This window comes from Phyllobates terribilis, unplaced genomic scaffold, assembly GCF_046119375.1.
Source record: "Phyllobates terribilis strain yellow unplaced genomic scaffold, ASM4611937v1 Scaffold_3__8_contigs__length_932513732, whole genome shotgun sequence".
Lineage (NCBI taxonomy): Eukaryota > Metazoa > Chordata > Amphibia > Anura > Dendrobatidae > Phyllobates > Phyllobates terribilis.
The window spans coordinates 682,136,700-682,156,254 of NW_027362763.1; the positions used below are offsets into that span (position 1 = coordinate 682,136,700).

Below are 19,555 nucleotides of genomic sequence, written 5' to 3' on the forward strand. Positions count from 1 at the left end.
CAGGTGAGGGGGGACCTAGGACAGGTGAGGGAGCAAGCCTAGTACAGGTGAGGGGGGACCTAGGACAGGTGAGGGAGCGAGCCTAGTACAGGTGAGGGAGTTAGCCTACTACAGGTGAGGGAGCGTGCCTAGTACAGGTGAGGGAGTTAGCCTAGTACAGGTGAGGGAGCGAGCCTAGTGCAGGTGAGGGAGTGAGCCTAGGACAGGTGAAAGGCAGGTCTAGGACATGTGAGGAGCGAATCTAGGACAGGTGAGGGGCTGGCGTAGGACAGGTGAGGGGCAGGCCTAGTATAGAGGAGAAGGGCCTAAAACATGTGAGAGGCGGCCTAGTACAGGTGAGGGAGCAAGCCAAGTAGAGGTGAAGGAGCCGAGCCTAGTACAGGTGAGGGAGTTAGCCTAGTACAGGTGAGGGAGTTAGTCTAGTACAGGTGAGGGAGCTAGCCAAGTACAGGTGAAGGAGCGAGCCTAGTACAGGTGAGGGAGTGAGTCTAGGACAGGTGAGAGGCAGGTCTAGGACATGTGAGGAGTGGGTCTAGGACAGGTGAGGGGCCGGTCTAGAACAGGGGAGAGGTGTGCCTAGGACAGGTGAGGCAGGGGCCTAGGACAGGTGAGGTGCTGGTGTAGGACAGGTGAGGGGGTGGCATATGACAGGTGAGGGAGCGAGCCTAGGACAGGTGAGAGGCAGGTCTAGGACATGTGAGGAGCGGGTCTAGGACAGGTGAGGGGGCTTAGGACAGGTGAGGAGCCGGTCTAGAACAGGGGAGAGGTGTGCCTAGGACAGGTGAGGGGCTGGCGTAGGACAGGTAAGGGGGTGGTGTAAGACAGGTGAGGGGTGGGCCTAGTATTGGTGAGGGGGTCCTAAAACATATGAGGGGCGGGCCTAGGACAGGTGAGGGAGCAAGCCTAGGACAGATGAAGGGAGGCCTAGGACAGGTGAGAGATGGGTCTAGAACATGTGAGAGGAGGGCCTAGGACAGGTGAGGAGGGACCAAGGGCAAGTCTGGAACATGTGAGGGGCAGGCCTAGGACAGGTGAGCGGCAGGTCTAGGACAGGGGAGAGGCAGGCCTTGGACAGATGAGGGGGGACAAGGGCAAATTCTGGAACAGGTGAGGGTGGGCCCATGACAGGTGAGGGGAGGGCCTAGGACAGGTGAGGGGAGGGCCTAGGTGAGGGGAGGGCCTAGGACAGGTGATGAGGGGCTTACTACAGGTGAGGGGAGGGCCTAGGATACATGAGGGGTGGGCCTAAGATATGTTGGGGCGGCCTAGGAAAGGTGAGGGGGCCTAGGACAGGTGAGGGACAGGCCTAGGACAGGTGAGGGGCAGGCCTAGGACACATAAGGGTCAGGTCTAGGACAGGTGGGTCGGGCCTAGGATAGGTGAGAGGTGGGCCTAGAACGGGTGATGGATTGAGAGTAAGACAGGTGAGGAAGAGGAATAGCACAGGTGAGGGGTGGGCCTAGGACAGGTGAGGGGCCTAGGATAGGTGAGGGGTGGGCCTAGAATGAGTGAGGGAGTGGGCCTAGGATAGGTGAGGAGGGGGAATAGCACAAGTGAGGGACGGGCCTAGGACAGGTGAGGGTCAGGCCTAGGACTTGTGAGGGGTGGTCCTAGGACAGGTGGGAAAGGCCTAGGACACGTGAGGGGGCCTAGGATAGGTGAGGGGCGGGCCTAGAATGGGTGAGGGAGTGAGCTTAGGACAGGTGAGGAGGGGAAATAGCACAGGTGAGGGGTGGGCCTAGGATAGGTGAGGGGGCCTAGGATAAGTAAGGGGCAGGCCTAAGACAGATGAGGGGGCGGGCCTAGGACATTTGAGGAGGATCTCTGAGAGGTGGGCCTAAGACAGGTGAGAGGTGGGCCTAAGACAGTTGAGGGGTGGGCCTAGGACAGGTGAGGGGCGGGTCTTGCACAGGTGATGGGTGGGCCTAGGACAAGTTAGGGGCAGGCCAAGTAAGGGGCCTAAAACAGGAGAGTAGAATCTTTTATTTTTTAAGATGAGGGTGCACAGGGGGCTTTATTATCATACGAGGCACAGAGAGGGGCAGCATATCGCTGATGTAGAATCTTCTTTCATCAGGAGCGCATCACTCCTCATCCTCCCGGCTTCCTGCGCCCCTGTTGATTGACATGATAGACCAGCGTTACTGCTGCACCGCCAGTCACCAGCCCAAGCTGTGCTCCATAATGCTGCAAACAGAGCAGCGCTAACAAGCTTTACAGCAAAGAGGTTACAATTGTGTGCTCCTTGCCTAAAAAAACTTCCCACTGGAGAGGGTTTCTGAAAAGAGGTGAAGAGGTAAATCATTTTGTTGCTGGTTTCTACAACCACTTTGCATTTTCGGCATGGAATTATTAGTTCACTATTTGGGCACGGCCTGTCGGTATTATTTGTCTCTTACATTGCAGTATTAATGGTAACATTGGCCTCGGTACAGTCGTGTTTGGTAATGATAAGTATGGTGTTATTATTCAGTCACTATGTTGCGGTATTATTTACCCTTACATAACGGTACTATTGGTAATATTGGTCCTTGTATGCTGGATCTTGTTCTCGTGATCAGTCTTAACATGGCCCTGTCTTTCAATTTCTCACTGTAAGATCTCTGTTTGATGTCAGTGAATGATAAAAGCCTTGTTTATATCCAAAGGCTTAAAACCTGTCCTGGCTTAATACATCTCATAGCTGAGGGTTTGCTACAATTACATCCAGTCCAGGTGATAATTTTAGCAAGTGCAGATGGAGCTGGCTGGGAAGTTTTTTGTTTTTGCAGTAGCTGCTGCGCCTCGTGGAAGATAAGTGACTGCGGGGACGTGGCACACAAGATAATGGAGAGCACCACCTTGTGCTAATATTATGACGGCTCATGTATCGGAGCGAGGGACGGGAACTAGTGCAGCAGGTTGGGCGAAGAAGTTTGTTTACTTAAGACATATTTCACAGATTTATTATTTTTTTAACATTTTGTTTTTGCCAATAAGAAGCTGAGAGTCCACACTTAGGCTTTGTTTTTCCAATTTTGCTACTTATGCACCTTGTATTAAAGGTATGGTCACACAGTGCTTTTTTTTTCTGTAGCATTTTTTTCCTGCATGAAAAAATGCAGAATCTTGGCAGGAAAAATGCTGCACTTTTTAAACATTTTTTTATGCTTTCAATTGAATGGGTAAAAAAAGGCTAAAAGACTTGACATGGTCCACAGCTCAAAAAAATGCAAGAAAAAAAATAAAGCACCGCGTGAATGAGATTTTCGAAATATCATTTATTTTACTGCTATCGTAAAAAGTTGCATTTTTTTTACGCACGGAAAAAAAACCCAGAAAAAACGCTAATGTACGGGCAAGCCCTAGTCTACCAGAAATATATTAAAAACTAATTTTTACTAAATAATGCTATAAAAAAAACAATAAACACAAACAAACAGCTCCCTATATGTCAGCTTCCCGGAGGATATGACTGTTGGGCATCATTCAGATGTCAGGGGTTCTTCTTCTACATAAAAAAAAAAAGACTGTTGTTCATCAGATTTTGGATCCCATGTTCATCAGTGTCAACTTGCTGACTGTTTCCAATCATACCTAGCAGAATTGGCAGTAAGGATCGATGCTATAAAGCAAACTTTCACCAATGCAAAGTATTTACATTATTTCCATATCTAATCAGAGGTGGACATGTCCCTAATGTACAGGCATCCATCATCAAATCTAAAGCCCCCGACACAAGATGGATAGCTGCCACACAAACAACAGTTCATCCGATCATTCTGCCGACAGAAATCTCTCCAGACTCTTCCATTCACAGGATCGCTCAGTACATCACCTGTCAGGGGAGAGTCAGAAGACCACCATACACATTAGACTGGCGGCTGATCCCACTGATAAAACCATGTTTAGCCAACGTCAGTCTAATGTGTAAGGTGGGCTTTGGTAATGCACTAAAACTAATAGCGATGATTTTTTGTCCCCGCAACTAAGTTCAACATTCTCCTATCATGCTGCAAATAAATGGTGCAAAGTTTCATAATCACTTCTTCCTGCCAGCGAACATGCGAGATTCATTACTTGGTTAACCATAATCTTCCCACTGGGGCCGCGGCTGTGGGTAAAAGTTCTTCTCTCAGATCAATGGACTTCTGTTAATCCAGACTCTTCTGATTCTATGGTACTTATATTCTTGTACATAGGGGGCAGTATTATAGTAGTTATATTCTTGTACATAGGAGCAGTATTATAGTAGTTATATTCTTGTACATAGGAGCAGTATTATAGTAGTTATATTCTTGTACATAGGGGGCAGTATTATAGTAGTTATATTCTTATACATAGGAGCAGTATTATAGTAGTTATATTCTTGTACATAGTTGCAGTATTATAGTAGTTATATTCTTGTACATAGTGGCAGTATTATAGTAGTTATATTATTGTACATAGGGGGCTGTATTATAGTAGTTATATTCTTGTATATCGGAGCAGTATTATAGTAGTTATATTCTTGTACATAGGGGGCAGTATTATAGTAGTTATATTCTTGTACATAGTGGCAGTATTATAGTAGTTATATTCTTGTACATAGGAGCGGTATTATAGTAGTTATATTCTTGTATATCGGAGCAGTATTCTAGTAGTTATATTCTTGTACATAAGAGCAGTATTATAGTAGTTATATTCTTGTACATAGGGGGCAGTATTATAGTAGTTATATTCTTGTACATAGGAGCAGTATTATAGTAGTTATATTCTTGTACATAGGGGGCAGTATTATAGTAGTTATATTCTTGTACATAGGAGCAGTATTATAGTAGTTATATTCTTGTATATAGGAGCAGTATTATAGTACTTATATTCTTGTACATAGGGGGCAGTATTATAGTAGTTATATTCTTGTACATAAGAGCAGTATTATAGTAGTTATATTCTTGAACATAATCACTGGTACATATATCTCACTCCTCTACTATGTGTTATCTATTCTGAAACCTGCATTGTATCTCCATGTTACTTGCAATGCTCTGCACCTAATCACTGGTATATATTTCTCATTCATCTACGTTGTTTAATCCATGATACTTTAAGGTCATCACACTTACTTTAACAGTTTATGATCCATGTTGAGTTGCCAGTCTGTTTTTTTTTCTGCAGTTTTATGGTCTCCTGCTGTCTTAAGCTAGTTGATTGATTGCTGACGAGTTAAATCTGTGTAGATCTAAGCAGATACGTCCCTATATATTGAGACATAGTCAAGGGGCAGCATTTATGCGGGGGCATTTATGCATATAGCATTTATACATACTTTATCGAAGGGCCATAATTTATCAAAGTGTCTCGGCAGTTAGATATGGCAGTTGGACAGGGCAGGAGACAGGTAAGACATGCAAGACAATTTAACAAACTGGCTTCCAGGTCATCTGTTTTTCAAGCAGTATTCACCATTTGTATCTGTGCCATTTATATTCTGGCTGCTACAATCATCCACATTCACAGTTCTCCCACAAGTTCTGCACACTTCATCCATATTAACCCTCACTCCTCTCTTCTGAGCTGTCATGCTCTCTTCACAATGTTATACTACACAGATCCATTCATTCCCACCATACAACACAGGAAACGCTCTCACAAATCACTCAACCATCTGCTCACTCTCTGTATCTTCCTTCCATTAGTCGCAGGTGATATTTCTCCCAACCCAGGACCCTCCAGTAATAATAACACTAACTCTTTCCCTGTTACATTCAGAAACCCTGCTAATCTCATTAATATTCCCTGCATATCTTCTGTCTCATTCAACTGTGCCCTTTGGAATGCACGCTCAGCATGTAATAAACTCTCTTACATCCATGACTTTTTCCTCTCTAATTCCCTCAACCTTCTGGCTCTCACTGAAACCTGGATCCAGCAGTCGGACACCACCGCCGCTGCAGCTCTCTCCTATGGTGGCCTACATTTCTCTCATACTCCGCGACCTGACAACAGATCAGGTGGAGGTGTTGGTCTGCTTCTTTCAACAAAATGTACTTTTCAGGTTATCCCCCCTGTACCTTCCCTTATCTTCCCTTCTTTTGAGGCCCACACAGTCAGATTCTACCGGCCCTTCTCCCTGTGAGTGGCGGTTGTCTATCGCCCTCCAGGTGCCTCCTGTCAGTTCCTGAATCACTTTGCTGCCTGGTTTCCAAATTTTCTATCCAGCGACATCCCGACGATAATCATGGGAGATTTTAACATCCCAATTGGCGATCCTCTTTCCCCATCTGCCGCTCACCTTTTATCACTAACCTCCTCCTTTGGCCTTTCACAGCTTGCTAATTCTCCTACACATGAGGACGGGAGCACATTGGACCTGATCTTCTCCCGGCTTTGCTCAGTACATGACTTTATTAACTCTCCCCTTCCACTGTCTGACCATAATCTTATTTCATTCTCTGTCAAGAACTGTGACTCTACTCAAGACCCCCCCACTTTCCACACTAATAGAAATATACGCACCATTAACACCCAGAAATTTATGAAAAAGTTGCAATCATCATTGGCCCCAATCTCCTCCCTCTCATGTCCCGACTCTGCATTGAAGCATTATAATGAAATAATGCTATGCGCCCTGGATGAAGCCGCACCTCCTACACAAAGAACAACTCGGCACAGACGGCGACAACCCTGGCACACACCTCAAACACGTCTTCTCCAGAGGTACTCCAGGTGCGCTGAAAGGCTGTGGAGAAAATCTAATCTGCCCGAAGATTTCCTCCATTATAAATTTATGCTGAAAACATATAACTCTGCGCTTCACCTCTCCAAGCAAACCTACTTTAACAACCTCACTTTCCAATAATCCTAAACGACACTTTGACACGGTTCATTCTCTCCTCAATCAAACAGCACAGGCCTCGACCACCGACCTCGGCGCTGACGATCTGGCCAATTATTTCAAAGAAAAAATTGACCATATCCGACAGGAAATTTTCTCCCAATCCCCAAACGTTATGCATGCTCTCCCCCGCCACATTGTATCTTGCTCACTTTCAGACTTCGAACCAGTCACGGAAGATGAAGTAATCAGGCTCCTTGCATCTTCTCGCCCTACCACCTGCAGCAATGACCCTATTCCCTCACATCTCCTTCAGTCCCTTGCTCCAGCTGTCACCACTCACCTAACTAAAATTTTCAACCTCTCCCTCTCATCTGGTATCTTTCCCTCTTCTTTTAAACACGCCAGCATACATCCATTACTTAAAAAACCATCCCTTGACCAGAACTGCACGACCAACTACAGACCTGTTTCCAATCTTTCCTTTATCTCTAAACTCCTGGAACGCCTGGTCCATTCCCGTCTAATCCGCTATCTCTCAGACAACTCTCTTCTTGACCCTTTACAATCTGGTTTCCGCTCTTTACATTCTACTGAAACTGCCATCACTAAAGTCTCTAATGATCTACTAACCGCTAAATCTAATGGTCACTGCTCCCAGCTGATTCTCCTGGATCTCTCTGCAGCATTCAACACTGTGGATCACCAGCTCCTCCTCACTATGCTCCGCACTATTGGCCTCAAGGACACTGTTCTCTCTTGGTTCTCCTCCTATCTCTCTGACCGCTCCTTCTCTGTGTCTTTCGCCGGCTCCTCCTCCTCCCTACTTCCCTTTACTGTCGGGGTTCCTCAAGGATCAGTCCTAGGCCCCCTTCTTTTCTCCTTATACACCGTTCCTATCAGACAAACAATCAGCAGATTCGGTTTTCAGTACCATCTCTATGCTGATGACACCCAATTATACACCTCTGCTCCGGACATCACCCCGGCATTACTACAAAAGACCAGTGATTGTCTTTCTGCTGTGTCTAACATTATGTCCTCCCTCTGTCTAAAACTGAATCTGTCAAAAACTGAACTACTCGTCTTTCCTCCCTCCACTAACCTACCTGTGCCCGATATTGCCATTTCCGTTTGTGGCTCAACCATTACTCCCCAGCAACAAGCCCGCTGTCTTGGGGTCATTTTTGACTCAGATCTTTCCTTCACTCCTCACATCAAATCACTCGCTAGTTCATGTCATCTACACCTCAAAAGCATCTCAAGAATCAGGACTTTTCTCACCTTTGACTCAGCAAAAACTCTTACTGTAGCTCTTATTCATTCCCGTCTGGAGTACTGCAATTCTCTACTTATCGGGCTCCCTCTTACTAAACTCTCCCCTCTCCAATCCATCCTTAACGCAACAGCCAGGATAATATTCCTCGCCAACCGCTACACCGATGCCTCTTCCCTGTGCCAGTCATTGCATTGGTTACCCATCCAATATAGAGTTCAATTTAAACTTATCACGCTTACCCACAAAGCGCTCCATGCTTCAATACCCCCCTACATCTCCTCCCTTGTCTCAGTCTACCACCCTACACATGCCCTCAGTTCTGCCAATGACTTAAAACTAAAATCCTCCATAATCCGAACTTCCCACTCCCGTCTCCAAGATTTCTCGCGTGCTGCGCCAATTCTTTGGAATGCATTACCCAGGACAGTTCGATTAATTCCCGATACCCACAGTTTCAAGCGGACCCTAAAAACCCATTTAGACTGGCGTATCGCCTCCACACACTATCTGTCCATCCCAGTTGTCCATCCCAGTTTTCCCCCATACTAAAATTTTCTTCAATTTCAGGTTCATACCAACCATGCACATAATAGCCTCGGTCAGGACTGTACACATACTGGCAGGTGACCAGTCCATGTATTATTTATCCTATTCAGTATATCAAGGCTGCATTATACAATATATGTACATTCTACCTTTTGTGTCTCCCCCATTTCCTCATAGACTGTAAACTTGCGAGCAGGGCCCTCACTCCTTTCGATATGAGATATGCTTATTCTGTATTGTCTGTATAAGTCCCCCCAAAAAATTTGTAAAGTGCTGCGGAATATGTTGGCGCTATAAAAATAAAAATTATTATTATTATTTATAGGGGCAGTATTATAGTAGTTATATTCTTGTACATAGGGGCAGTATTATAGTAGTTATATTCTTGTATATAGGGGCAATATTATAGCAGTTATATTCTTGTACATAGGGGGCAATATTATAGTAGTTATATTCTTGCACATAGGGGCAGTATTATAGTAGTTATATTCTTGTACATAGGGGCAGTATTATAGTAGTTATATTCTTGTACCTAGGGGCAGTATTATAGTAGTTATATTCTTGTACATAGGGGCAGTATTATAGTAGTTATATTCTTGTACATAGGGGCAGTATTATAGTAGTTATATTCATGTACATAAGAGCAGTATTATAGTAGTTATATTCTAGTACATAGGGGGCAGTATTATAGTAGTTATATTCTTGTACATGGGGGCAGTATTATAGTAGTTATATTCTTGTACATAGGGAGCAGTATTATAGTAGTTATATTCTTGTACATAGGGGCAGTATTATAGTAGTTATATTCTTGTACATAGGGGCAGTATTATAGTAGTTATATTCTAGTACATAGGGGGCAGTATTATAGTAGTTATATTCTTGTACATGGGGGCAGTATTATAGTAGTTATATTCTTGTACATAGGGAGCAGTATTATAGTAGTTATATTATTGTACATAGGAGCAGTATTATAGTAGTTATATTCTTGTACATACTATAAGGGAAGTATTATAGAATCATAGAATGGTAGAGTTGGAGGGGACCTCCTGGGTCATCTGGTCCAATCCCCTGCTCAGCAGGATTCACTAAATCATCTCAGACAGATATCTGTCCACCCTCTGTTTGAAGACGTCCATTGAAGGGGAACTCACCACCTCTTGCGACAGCCTGTTCCACTCATTGATCACCCTAACTGTCAAAAAAAATTTTCTAATATCTAATCTGTGTCTCCTCCCATTCAGTTTCATCCCATTGCTTCTAGTCTTTCCTTGTGCAAATGAGAATAAAGATGATCCTTCTACATTGTGACAGCCCTTGAGATATTTGTAGACAGCTATTAAGTCTCCTCTCAGTCTTCTTTTTTGTAAGCTAAACATTCCCAAATCCTGTAACCGTTCCTCATAGGACATGGTTTGCAGACCGGTCAGCATTCTGGTCGCTCTTCTCTGAACTTGCTCCAGTTTGTCTATGTCTTTTTTAAAATGTGGTGCCCAAAACTGGACGCAGTATTCCAGATGAGGTCTGACCAAAGAGGAGTAAAGTGCGATAATGACTTCACGTGATGTAGACTCGATGCTTCTGTTAATACATCCCAGAATTGTATTTGCCTTTTTTGCTGCTGCATCACACTGTTGACTCATGTTCAGTCTATGATCTATTAGTATACCTAAGTCTTTTTCACATGTGCTGTTGCTTAGCTCTACTCCTCCCATTCTGTATATGCTTTTTTCATTTTTATTGCCCAGATGTAGTACTTTGCATTTTCCCTGTTATAAACCATTCTGTTAGTTGCTGCCCACTGCTCCAGTTTATTTAGGTCTTTTTAAAGCCTCTCTCTCTCTTCTCTAGTGTTAGCTTTCCCTCCTAGCTTTGTGTCATCAGCAAATTTAATCAGTTTACCCTCAATTCCTTAATCTAAATCATTGATAAAGATGTTGAACGATACAGGTCCCAGGACAAAGCCCTGTGGTACCCCACTTGAGACATTCATCCAACTGGATGTGAAGCCATTTACTGTTAGAACTCTCCTGTTAGGTTTTTTCTATTTTGCTGGTCACATGACCTTTTTGCCTATTTAATCCTTCTCCGCCCTTCTGGCCATTCTGGACTTCATTGTAATTTCTACTCTTAAGCTAGCCAGGTGCTTTGTAACCTTTCTCAGTCAGTTTAGCTAGGTCTTTTGACCTTTATGTTCTATGTTGTGTGTTTGTCTTTTTACTGCTACAATTTCTGCTAGGAGGTGTCCATCTTTCTCCCAGTCCCTAGTTCTTGTAGGGATCCCTCCCTCACATCTATAGGTCTTCGTTCAGACTAATTGAGGACTTTAGCGGGTCTGATCGCAGGATCAGGTTCCCCGTTACATCGTAGGGATCTAGCTTAGTTCTATTGTAGGGACAGATCTCCTGTCTTTCCTTAGTGCTTGTAGCCTATCATAACATTTACGACCACTCTTTGAGTCCGATCACTAAGCCAGTTATGAATCCACCTAACAGCTGCCTTGTCCATTCCATACTTGGTCATTTTTTCAATAAGGATGGTGTGAGATACTTTGTCAAATGCTTTGATGAAGTCAAGATATACTATATCTACAGCATTTCCCTGATCCACCAGTCAGTGATTCTGTCATAGAAGGAAATTAAGTTAGTCTGACATGACTTGTTAGTTACAAACCCATGCTGACTCTGGTTAATCACTTCATTCTTATCCAGGTACTTACATACATGTTGTTTAATAATTTGTTCAAAGATCTTTCCTAGAAGTCAGACTCACCGGCCTATAGTTCCCTGGTTCCACCTTCTTCCCCTTTTTGAAGATAGGAACAACATTGGCTCTTCTCCAGTCTTCTGGGACTTCTCCTGTTCTCCAAGAATTTTCAAAGATTATGGAGAGTGGTTCTAAAATTTCTTCCTCGATCTCCTTCAGTACTCTGGGGTGTAATTCATCTGGACCTGGAGACTTGAACTAATTTATGTTAGCTAAATATTCCCTCACAATCTTTCTGTTTACAGATAACCTGGATTCTTCTATTCCTTTAATAGGACAGTGAAGATCAGTTGATGTTACATTTTCTTTCTGAGAGAAAACTGATGCAAAATAGGAATTAAAAAGTTCGGCCTTCTCAACATCCTTTCTTACCATTTCACCATTTTCATCCTGTAAAAATCCTATAGCATCTTTGACTTTTCTTTTACTTTTGACATACCCCCAAAATCCTTTTTTATTGCTTTTGACATCTCTTTCAAGCCTTAATTCATTGTCAGCTTTAGCTAACCTGATATGTGCCCTACAGGTTCTGCAGACTGCATTATAATCTTCTTTAGATATGCCTCCCTTTTTCCATTTGATAAACATTTCTTTCTTTCTTTTTAGCATGTGTTTAAGTTCTGTGTTCATCCATCCTGGTTTCCTTTAATGCTTCCCATTCTTCCTACTTTTTGGGATTGTTAACCCTCCGTCAGGGGCAATATGTTTCATAACGAGTTTAGGGGCATTGCGCCTGTCAGGCACAGGCTAGAAAATTGGCTATATTTTCCTTTTTTTTAAATTTCAATGCTCTAAAAGTGATCAGTTACCTTAATAGGAATGTAATAAATGAGAATACATATAATCAGGTGGAAAAAAAAATGTTTACTAACCAGAAAAGTAACACTAACCAGACAAACCACTGAAAATAGAGAAATGAAACTAAGTGAGCTGCGCCTGTCAGATAAGTTGCCCCTGACGGAGGGTTAACGATTGTGCTTTGAGAATCTCATTTTTAAAAATTTCCCATCCTTCCTGGACATTCTTGTCCTTAAGGACATCCAGCCATTGGATCCCTCCTATTCTCTTTCTGAGTCGCTTAAAATCTGCCTTTCTGAAATCTAACCTTGAAGTTTGAGTCTTCACATGTCTTCCTCCTCTAGTTATCCAAAATTCTATAATAGCATGATCGCTGCCTCCTAGGGTCCCAGCCACTTTTACCTCCTCAACCATTTCTTCCTTGTTTATAAGGATTAGATCCAAAGTAGCAGATCCCCTTGTTTTCTCCCCTACCTTTTGGAAGATAAAGTCAGCAAGAGAGGATAAGAATTTACTTGACCTGTTAGTTTTACTTGAGAGAGATTCCCAACAAATGTCTGGATAGTTGAAATCTCCCATGACCACTACGTCATATTTTTTGGAGAACTTGGTCATTTGATACATAAAGAGTTCATCCATATCTTCAGATTGCCCAGGTGGCCTGTAGTAAATGCCTACAATGGTGTCCTTTCCGTTGTTCTCTCCTTGTATTCTTACCCAAACAGTTTCCACAGAACTCCCAGTCTCTGAAGCTTCAATCTCTGTGCAGATATTCGCTTTTCTAACATACAATGCAACACCTCCTCCTCGTTTATCAAGTCTGTTTCTTGCAAATAAGTTGTATCCTTTTAGCCTTGTATTCCTATCATGTGTATCGTCCCACCAAGTTTCAGTGATTCCAATGACATCATATTCCTTTTCCTGCATTAGTAGTTCCAATTCTCCTTGTTTGTTGCCCATGCTTTGTGCATTTGTATAAAAACATTTTAGTTTGTGATTGGTTTCTCTTCCTCCCATATTTTTATTATTTTTATTTTTTTGTCTTTGTTCTTCCTTTCCACTTCCAGTAGCAGAGATCTCAATAGTATTTGTCAGCTGTATGGCTTTTTCTGGCCTTTTGCTTCCCTTCCCACATTGTTCTAGTTTAAAGCTCTCCTGATGAGTGCAGCAAGGCGACTTCCAAATACATGTTTTCCAGTCTTCGTAAGGTGCACCCCATCTCTAGCAAGTAGTCCATCATATAGGTAATTCATTCCGGGATCCAGACATCCAAATCCTTGTTGACCGCACCATCGACGTAGCCAGTTGTTCACCTGTAGAATCTTATTCCACCTCATTGTTCCATGGTCATCCACTGGGAGGATGGATGAGAAGACCACCTGCGCTCCCAATTCTTTCACTTTCTTGCCTAAGTCTTCAAAGTCACTGCAGATGGTTTCCAGGTCCTTTCTTGCGGTGTCATTTGTCCCCACATGTATTAGCAGGAATGGGTAGTGATCTGTAGGTCTGAAGAGTCTTGATATCCTGTCAGACACATCTTTAATTTTTGCTCCTGGAAGACAGCACATTTCTCTTGAAGTTATGTCTGGTCTGCAGATAGCGGCCTCTGTTCCTCTTAACAGGGAATCCCCCATGACCACCACTCTCCGTTTGTTAGAACCTTGCTCTTAGTTTTTTTTTCCTTTGCTGGTCACATGACCTTGTTGGCCTATTTAATCCTGCTCCACCCTTCTGGCTTTGCTGGACTTCATTGTATATCTACTGTAATGCAGCAGGTTGCTAGCATTACTGTAAATGGTCCAGGATGTGCTTACTGGACCATGTACCTTCCCCTTTATCTGACTGGTCACATGACTGTGACATCACCCAGGTCCTGTGTGCACAGTAAAGCTCTGCACACATGACTGGGACAGCACACAGGACCTATACACACAGCTGACTGATCACATGACTGTGACATCAGCAAGGTCCTGTCAGTATGAGGCTGTCTGTGCACAGCATATATAAACCTGCTTAATTTGAGACAGGTGTGTTCGGTGTGAGAGGCGTGAGGCCTGTTCCCCATGTGTGTGGGATACCGTGATACCGTGAAGCCTGGCAGCCTGAAGGCAAAGACTGGATCCTGTGTGGATGCTGGTGGCCTTGGAAGGCAGCGGCTTTGAAGTGAAGCCTGGTACCTGAAAGGTCGAGCCTGGATCCTGTGCGGATGTCAGTGGCCTTTGAGGGAGAGCCGGCTTGAGTAAGAGTCCTGGAAGGCAGCGCCTGGATCCTGTGTGGATGTCAGTGGCCTTTGAGGGAACGACGGCTGGAGACCCCCACCTGGGAAGCCGCAGAGCCACAGTGGTGGCAGAGTAACGGACTGAGACAGCCAAACCCGGCAAAGGTAATACTCGGTGCTATATGGACATTGTGATATGAACATTGCTACTTTATTACCTTGCCGTAAGCTGTACCCTGGAGCAAGTGGGCCGGTGTGCCACTTGGCTCATGAATTGTTTATGTGTGTAAACCTGCCGGTGGCGGACTAAGATGAACTGTGTGTGAACAGCGGTTTATGAAGTGCCATAATAAACTGCAACACTGTGTGAAAAACGTAAAGACATTGCACGTGTGCATTGATTGACGCAGCGAAGCGAGTTACCCCCAGTATGATGACGAGCGCTGCCTTACATATGGTGGAGAATGCGGGCAACGGCAGCCCGGTTGCTAGTGGCAACGACAACCCCGGTTGCTAGGGGCAACGGCACAGGACGACGAGTGTGGATAAAGCATCTTGCGGCAACTCGGCGGGATTGCGAAGATTGGCGTCGCACTCAAACCTGGTTTGCTGTGGCTCGGCGGGGCTCACGAAGTATAAAGCATCTTGCGGCAACTCGGCGGGGTTGCGAAGATTCTCATCGCACTCAAATCCGGTTTTGCGGTGGCTTGGTGGGGCCACGAAAATTTTTCCGGGAGAGCGATGAAGTGCTAGTGTGAACAGTGTACCGCGATGGCTGTGAGCAAAGCAGCAGATCTGTCTGGAGCTATTGAGCGGTTGAAGGACCGGTTGGGACCAGAGCAGGTATTTGGGAAACTTTTTCTGGACATGGTGCAGGAACCGCAGGAGCTGTGGGCACCATATGGAATGGCTGCAGTGGACCATTCTATGGACTCTCCGGGGGCGCCAGTGTTGTCCCAGAGTGCCCGGGGAGGTGGTAAGAGATGTTGTGAACTGAGTCCTAAGACTACTGCAGATTTTTTGTGTAAAAATTACCCTGCCGGTGTGGTTGTTAAAAAGGGGGCGGAGTCTAAAAAAGGGGCGGATTTTCACAAGAGTGTGGAGTGTAGAAAACTGAAAATTGTTACTGGTGGTGGGTTGGTGCCTCCTAAAAATGACAATGTGACCGTTGATAACGGGGTAACTCCAGTAGAAGGGGGTGACGTCAAAGTGGGAGGTGACCTGTTAGTCCACAACACCATGGGTAGTGACACAGACCCCGTAGCTGACTGTGACACTATGAAAGTAAAAAGTGAGTTCAGTCAGGAGGGGCTAGACGAGGTGAGAGAGTCCCCATCTCGTAGACGGCGCAAGGGCCACAAAAAGGTTGCTCCTGTAGACTTGGCTGAAAATGAAAATAAAAAGAATGTAGTACTGTGTGCCTATGCTTCAAGTGTGGATCCTCCTTTAGAGGTAGAAGAGGAGGTGACGTTTCCAGTAGCAACCTCCGGTATGGTACTGAGACTGACGGATCAGGATCTGACAGCCCCGAAAGAGAAGGTGGCCAGTCATGACCAGGAACTGGAGCCTATCAGGCAACAGTGTCAGAGTGACGTGTCCGCAGACCAGCTGAACCTGGAGTCTGAACAGCAGAAAATATACCAGGTTATGAGGAACTGGCAGCGAGACGTGGAGGGAAGCAACGCGGAAATTAACCATTGGAAGGAAATGTTCTACGCAATTAAGGAGGACCGCCGCAAAATCAAGGAAGAGGTTTTGCAGTTGAAGCTTGAGAAGGAGGCGCGGCAGGATGGTGTTTCTGGACGTGAACAAATCCTAGAACGACTGCGCAAACAGCTCAACCAGGAGCTGTGTGACTCCAAGAAGGTGTGTGGTGAACGCAGTAGGGAACTGCAACAGAGTAAGAGAGATTATGAGGATCTCCTCAAGGTGAAGGAAAAACTAGAGGAGGATAAGGCGGGTGCAGAGCAAGTGCGCCAAGTGGTTGAGACCACTCTGCAAGACACCCGTGAGGAGAATGATGGTCTCCGGGGAAAGACCCTAGATCTGGAAGCTCAGGTGAAGGAGCTACAGATGTCCTGTGATACTCTCCAGAGGGCGGAGACGTGCCTTAAAGAAACAGTCAGCAAGATGGAAGCTGAGTGGAAAAAGATGGAGGAGTCCGTCAGAGAAGCCACAGACCAGGGCCAGGAGTTGGCCGCTGGTGAGGGGAGGTGTGAAACAGATACCTCCTCGAGTGATGCGAGCTTGGATGATTCGGTGGAAGTAAGAGCCGAGATCAGGGAGCTCAAGGAGTTGCTACAAACCCAGTGGACGCAAGAGAAGCGTGAGAGACTGGCTATTGAGAGCCGAGTGGGCACATTGGAGACGGAGAGGTCTGAGAGAGCTCTGCTGCTGGAAGAGCAGTTGAAGCAGGAAGAGCTTCAGAGACGGGCCGCTGAGAGGCGAGTAACTGAGCTGGAAGGAGAAGTTTTAGAGCTCAAAGGTCGCCTAGCAAAGTGTCACGTGGTGAACGAGGTCTCCTTGGAGAAGGGAAAAGGCAAACAAGTTGCACTTACTCCCTTAGACCCTGAGAAGGTGGACCTGAGGAGAGCTAAAAGTATGGTGTTGGAAGATAAAGGTGAAGTGGAGGTGGTCAAGACGAAAAGTTGTGAAGTGGTAGCTGTGAGTCAGCTCAGGGGAAGCGTCCAGGGTGAAGAAGCTGGAAGTCAGTTGTCCCTGAAACCTGAGCTGGTTGATCGTCTGGAAACCACTGGTGAGACCGAAACGTCTCGGTACAAGTGCCTCGTAGATGTACCCGAGGACTTGAGGGAAGAATGCACCCGTGAGTCCGTGCATGAAGAGTTTAAGAAGGCTGTGGGAGCCTGTAAGGTGTACTTGACCTCAGAAGCTAAACAGCTGGTGGTCCTGTCCACGACCGAAGTCACAGTGAAGAGGGTGGCGATCCTAAGTGATATGCACTGGCGATGTATTCGCACGAAGCGGTTTCTCCGGTTGAAGACGGAGCAAGCCGTTAGACAACTGGAGCTTAGGAGGAAAGCTCACAGTATGCGTGAAGAGGTCATCCGGGTGCCTCATGTTCTGGTGAGAAAGCTCATTGGGAGAAGCGGTCGAGCCATGCAGATGATGGTCAAGAAGTCTGGTGTGGTGAAAGTAAGCAGTCCACGTGATCAACAGGACTGGATACCAGACAAAGACGGCATGGTGTCCTTTTCCGCTGTAGGAACAGAAGAAAGCCTAGAATATATACGCATGCTGATTGAGTACCGAGTGACCTGCCTGCAGGAGGTAGAACAATTGAATCTCGCTAGACTGCGAGTAGATAGACAGCATCATCTGAGCAGCAGAAGATGGAAGCCGTCTAGAAATAGTGAGACCCGACAGAGAAAGGGCCCCCTAAATAACAGAACAGCTACAGCTGAAGTTAGGGACCTTTTAGGATGTCCTGAGAGTAGTGGGCGTGGGTTTAGAGGTAGTGAGACCTCCAGTAACTCCGGTTTGAGCAGCCCATACAAACGACCCAATAGAGGACGGGACAGTACGGAGTCGAACCGGACCTTAGATACCGGGGCATGCGAGTTGCGCTGCTGTATTGACCGCTGGGAGCGGGGAAGATCTGACAGGGTTTTGATTGACCGCTGGGAGCGGGGGAGACCTGACAAAGTTACGACCCGGAAAGGTGACCTGACGAAGTCAGTGACAGTGACAAATGGTAGGTCCCTAAGGAATGGGCTAATGTCATTGACTAAGGTTCCAGGGGCTGAGTAGCACAATTGTAAAGTTCATGGTCTATATGTGAGCTGGGGGTTATAATGTTATTGTGTATATTATGTGTTCAACCCCACAAGTTTGAACAGAGAGGGGGGATATGTAATGCAGCAGGTTGCTAGCATTACTGTAAATGGTCCAGGATGTGCTTACTGGACCATGTACCTTCCCCTTTATCTGACTGGTCACATGACTGTGACATCACCCAGGTCCTGCATGCACAGTAAAGCTCTGTATACATGACTGGGACAGCACACAGGACCTATACACACAGCTGACTGATCACATGACTGTGACATCAGCAAGGTCCTGTCAGTATGAGGCTGTCTGTGCACAGCATATATAAACCTGCTTAATTTGAGACAGGTGTGTTCGGTGTGAGAGGCGTGAGGCCTGTTCCCCATGTGTGTGGGATACCGTGATACCGTGAAGCCTGGCAGCCTGAAGGCAAAGACTAGATCCTGTGTGGATGCTGGTGGCCTTGGAAGGCAGCGGCTTTGAAGTGAAGCCTGGTACCTGAAAGGTCGAGCCTGGATCCTGTGCGGATGTCAGTGGCCTTTGAGGGAGAGCCGGCTTGAGTAAGAGTCCTGGAAGGCAGCGCCTGGATCCTGTGTGGATGTCAGTGGCCTTTGAGGGAACGACGGCTGGAGACCCCTACCTGGGAAGCCGCAGAGCCACAGTGATGGCAGAGTAACGGACTGAGACAGCTATACCCGGCAAAGGTAATACTCGGTGCTATATGGACATTGTGATATGAACATTGCTACTTTATTACCTTGCCGTAAGCTGTACCCTGGAGCAAGTGGGCCGGTGTGCCACTTGGCTCATGAATTGTTTATGTGTGTAAACCTGCCGGTGGCGGACTAAGATGAACTGTGTGTGAACAGCGGTTTATGAAGTGCCATAATAAACTGCAACACTGTGTGAAAAACGTAAAGACATTGCACGTGTGCATTGATTGACGCAGCGAAGCGAGTTACCGCCAGTATGATGACAAGCGCTGCCTTACACTACTTTCTAGCTAGCCTGTGCTCTGTGTCTTGCTCTGTTAGTTTGCTTGGTCTACTGACCTCTATGTTCTATATATTTTGTTTGTTCGTCTGTCTGCTACTATTTCTGTTAGGAGGTGTCCCATATTCCTCCCAGTCCTTAGTACTTGTAGGGATTCCTTCCCCACATCTATAGGTCTCCGTACAGACTAGCTTAGGACTTTAGCAGGTCTGATCGCAGGATCAGGTTCCCTGTTACATCGTAGGGATTAAGCTGAGTTCTATCGTAGGGACAGATCTCCTCTCTTTCCTTAGCTCTGGTAGCAGAACATAACACCGTTTTTTCTTCACAACATTCTTCTTTCTCCATCCAGGAGGATTCTGAGGGCTTACAAGGT

General features: G+C 45.6%; 1 protein-coding gene across 2 annotated transcripts in view; it reads left to right on the forward strand.

The window, feature by feature from the left end:
- Positions 1 to 4,033: 4,033 nt before the first annotated feature.
- Positions 4,034 to 19,555, forward strand: part of LOC141257359 (uncharacterized) — a 36,672-nt gene continuing 21,150 nt past the window's right edge. The window contains exon 1 of one of the 2 annotated variants that reach the window (XR_012318054.1): positions 4,034 to 4,159. Coding sequence is in view for 1 of the 2 variants with exons in the window: in XM_073671836.1 (XP_073527937.1) it covers positions 15,172 to 18,168 (2,997 nt within the window). In the remaining variant the exon portion in view is untranslated. Of the gene's footprint in view, positions 4,160 to 14,137; positions 18,891 to 19,555 lie in introns of those variants that run through there. The other variant, XM_073671836.1, reaches the window with a different exon arrangement.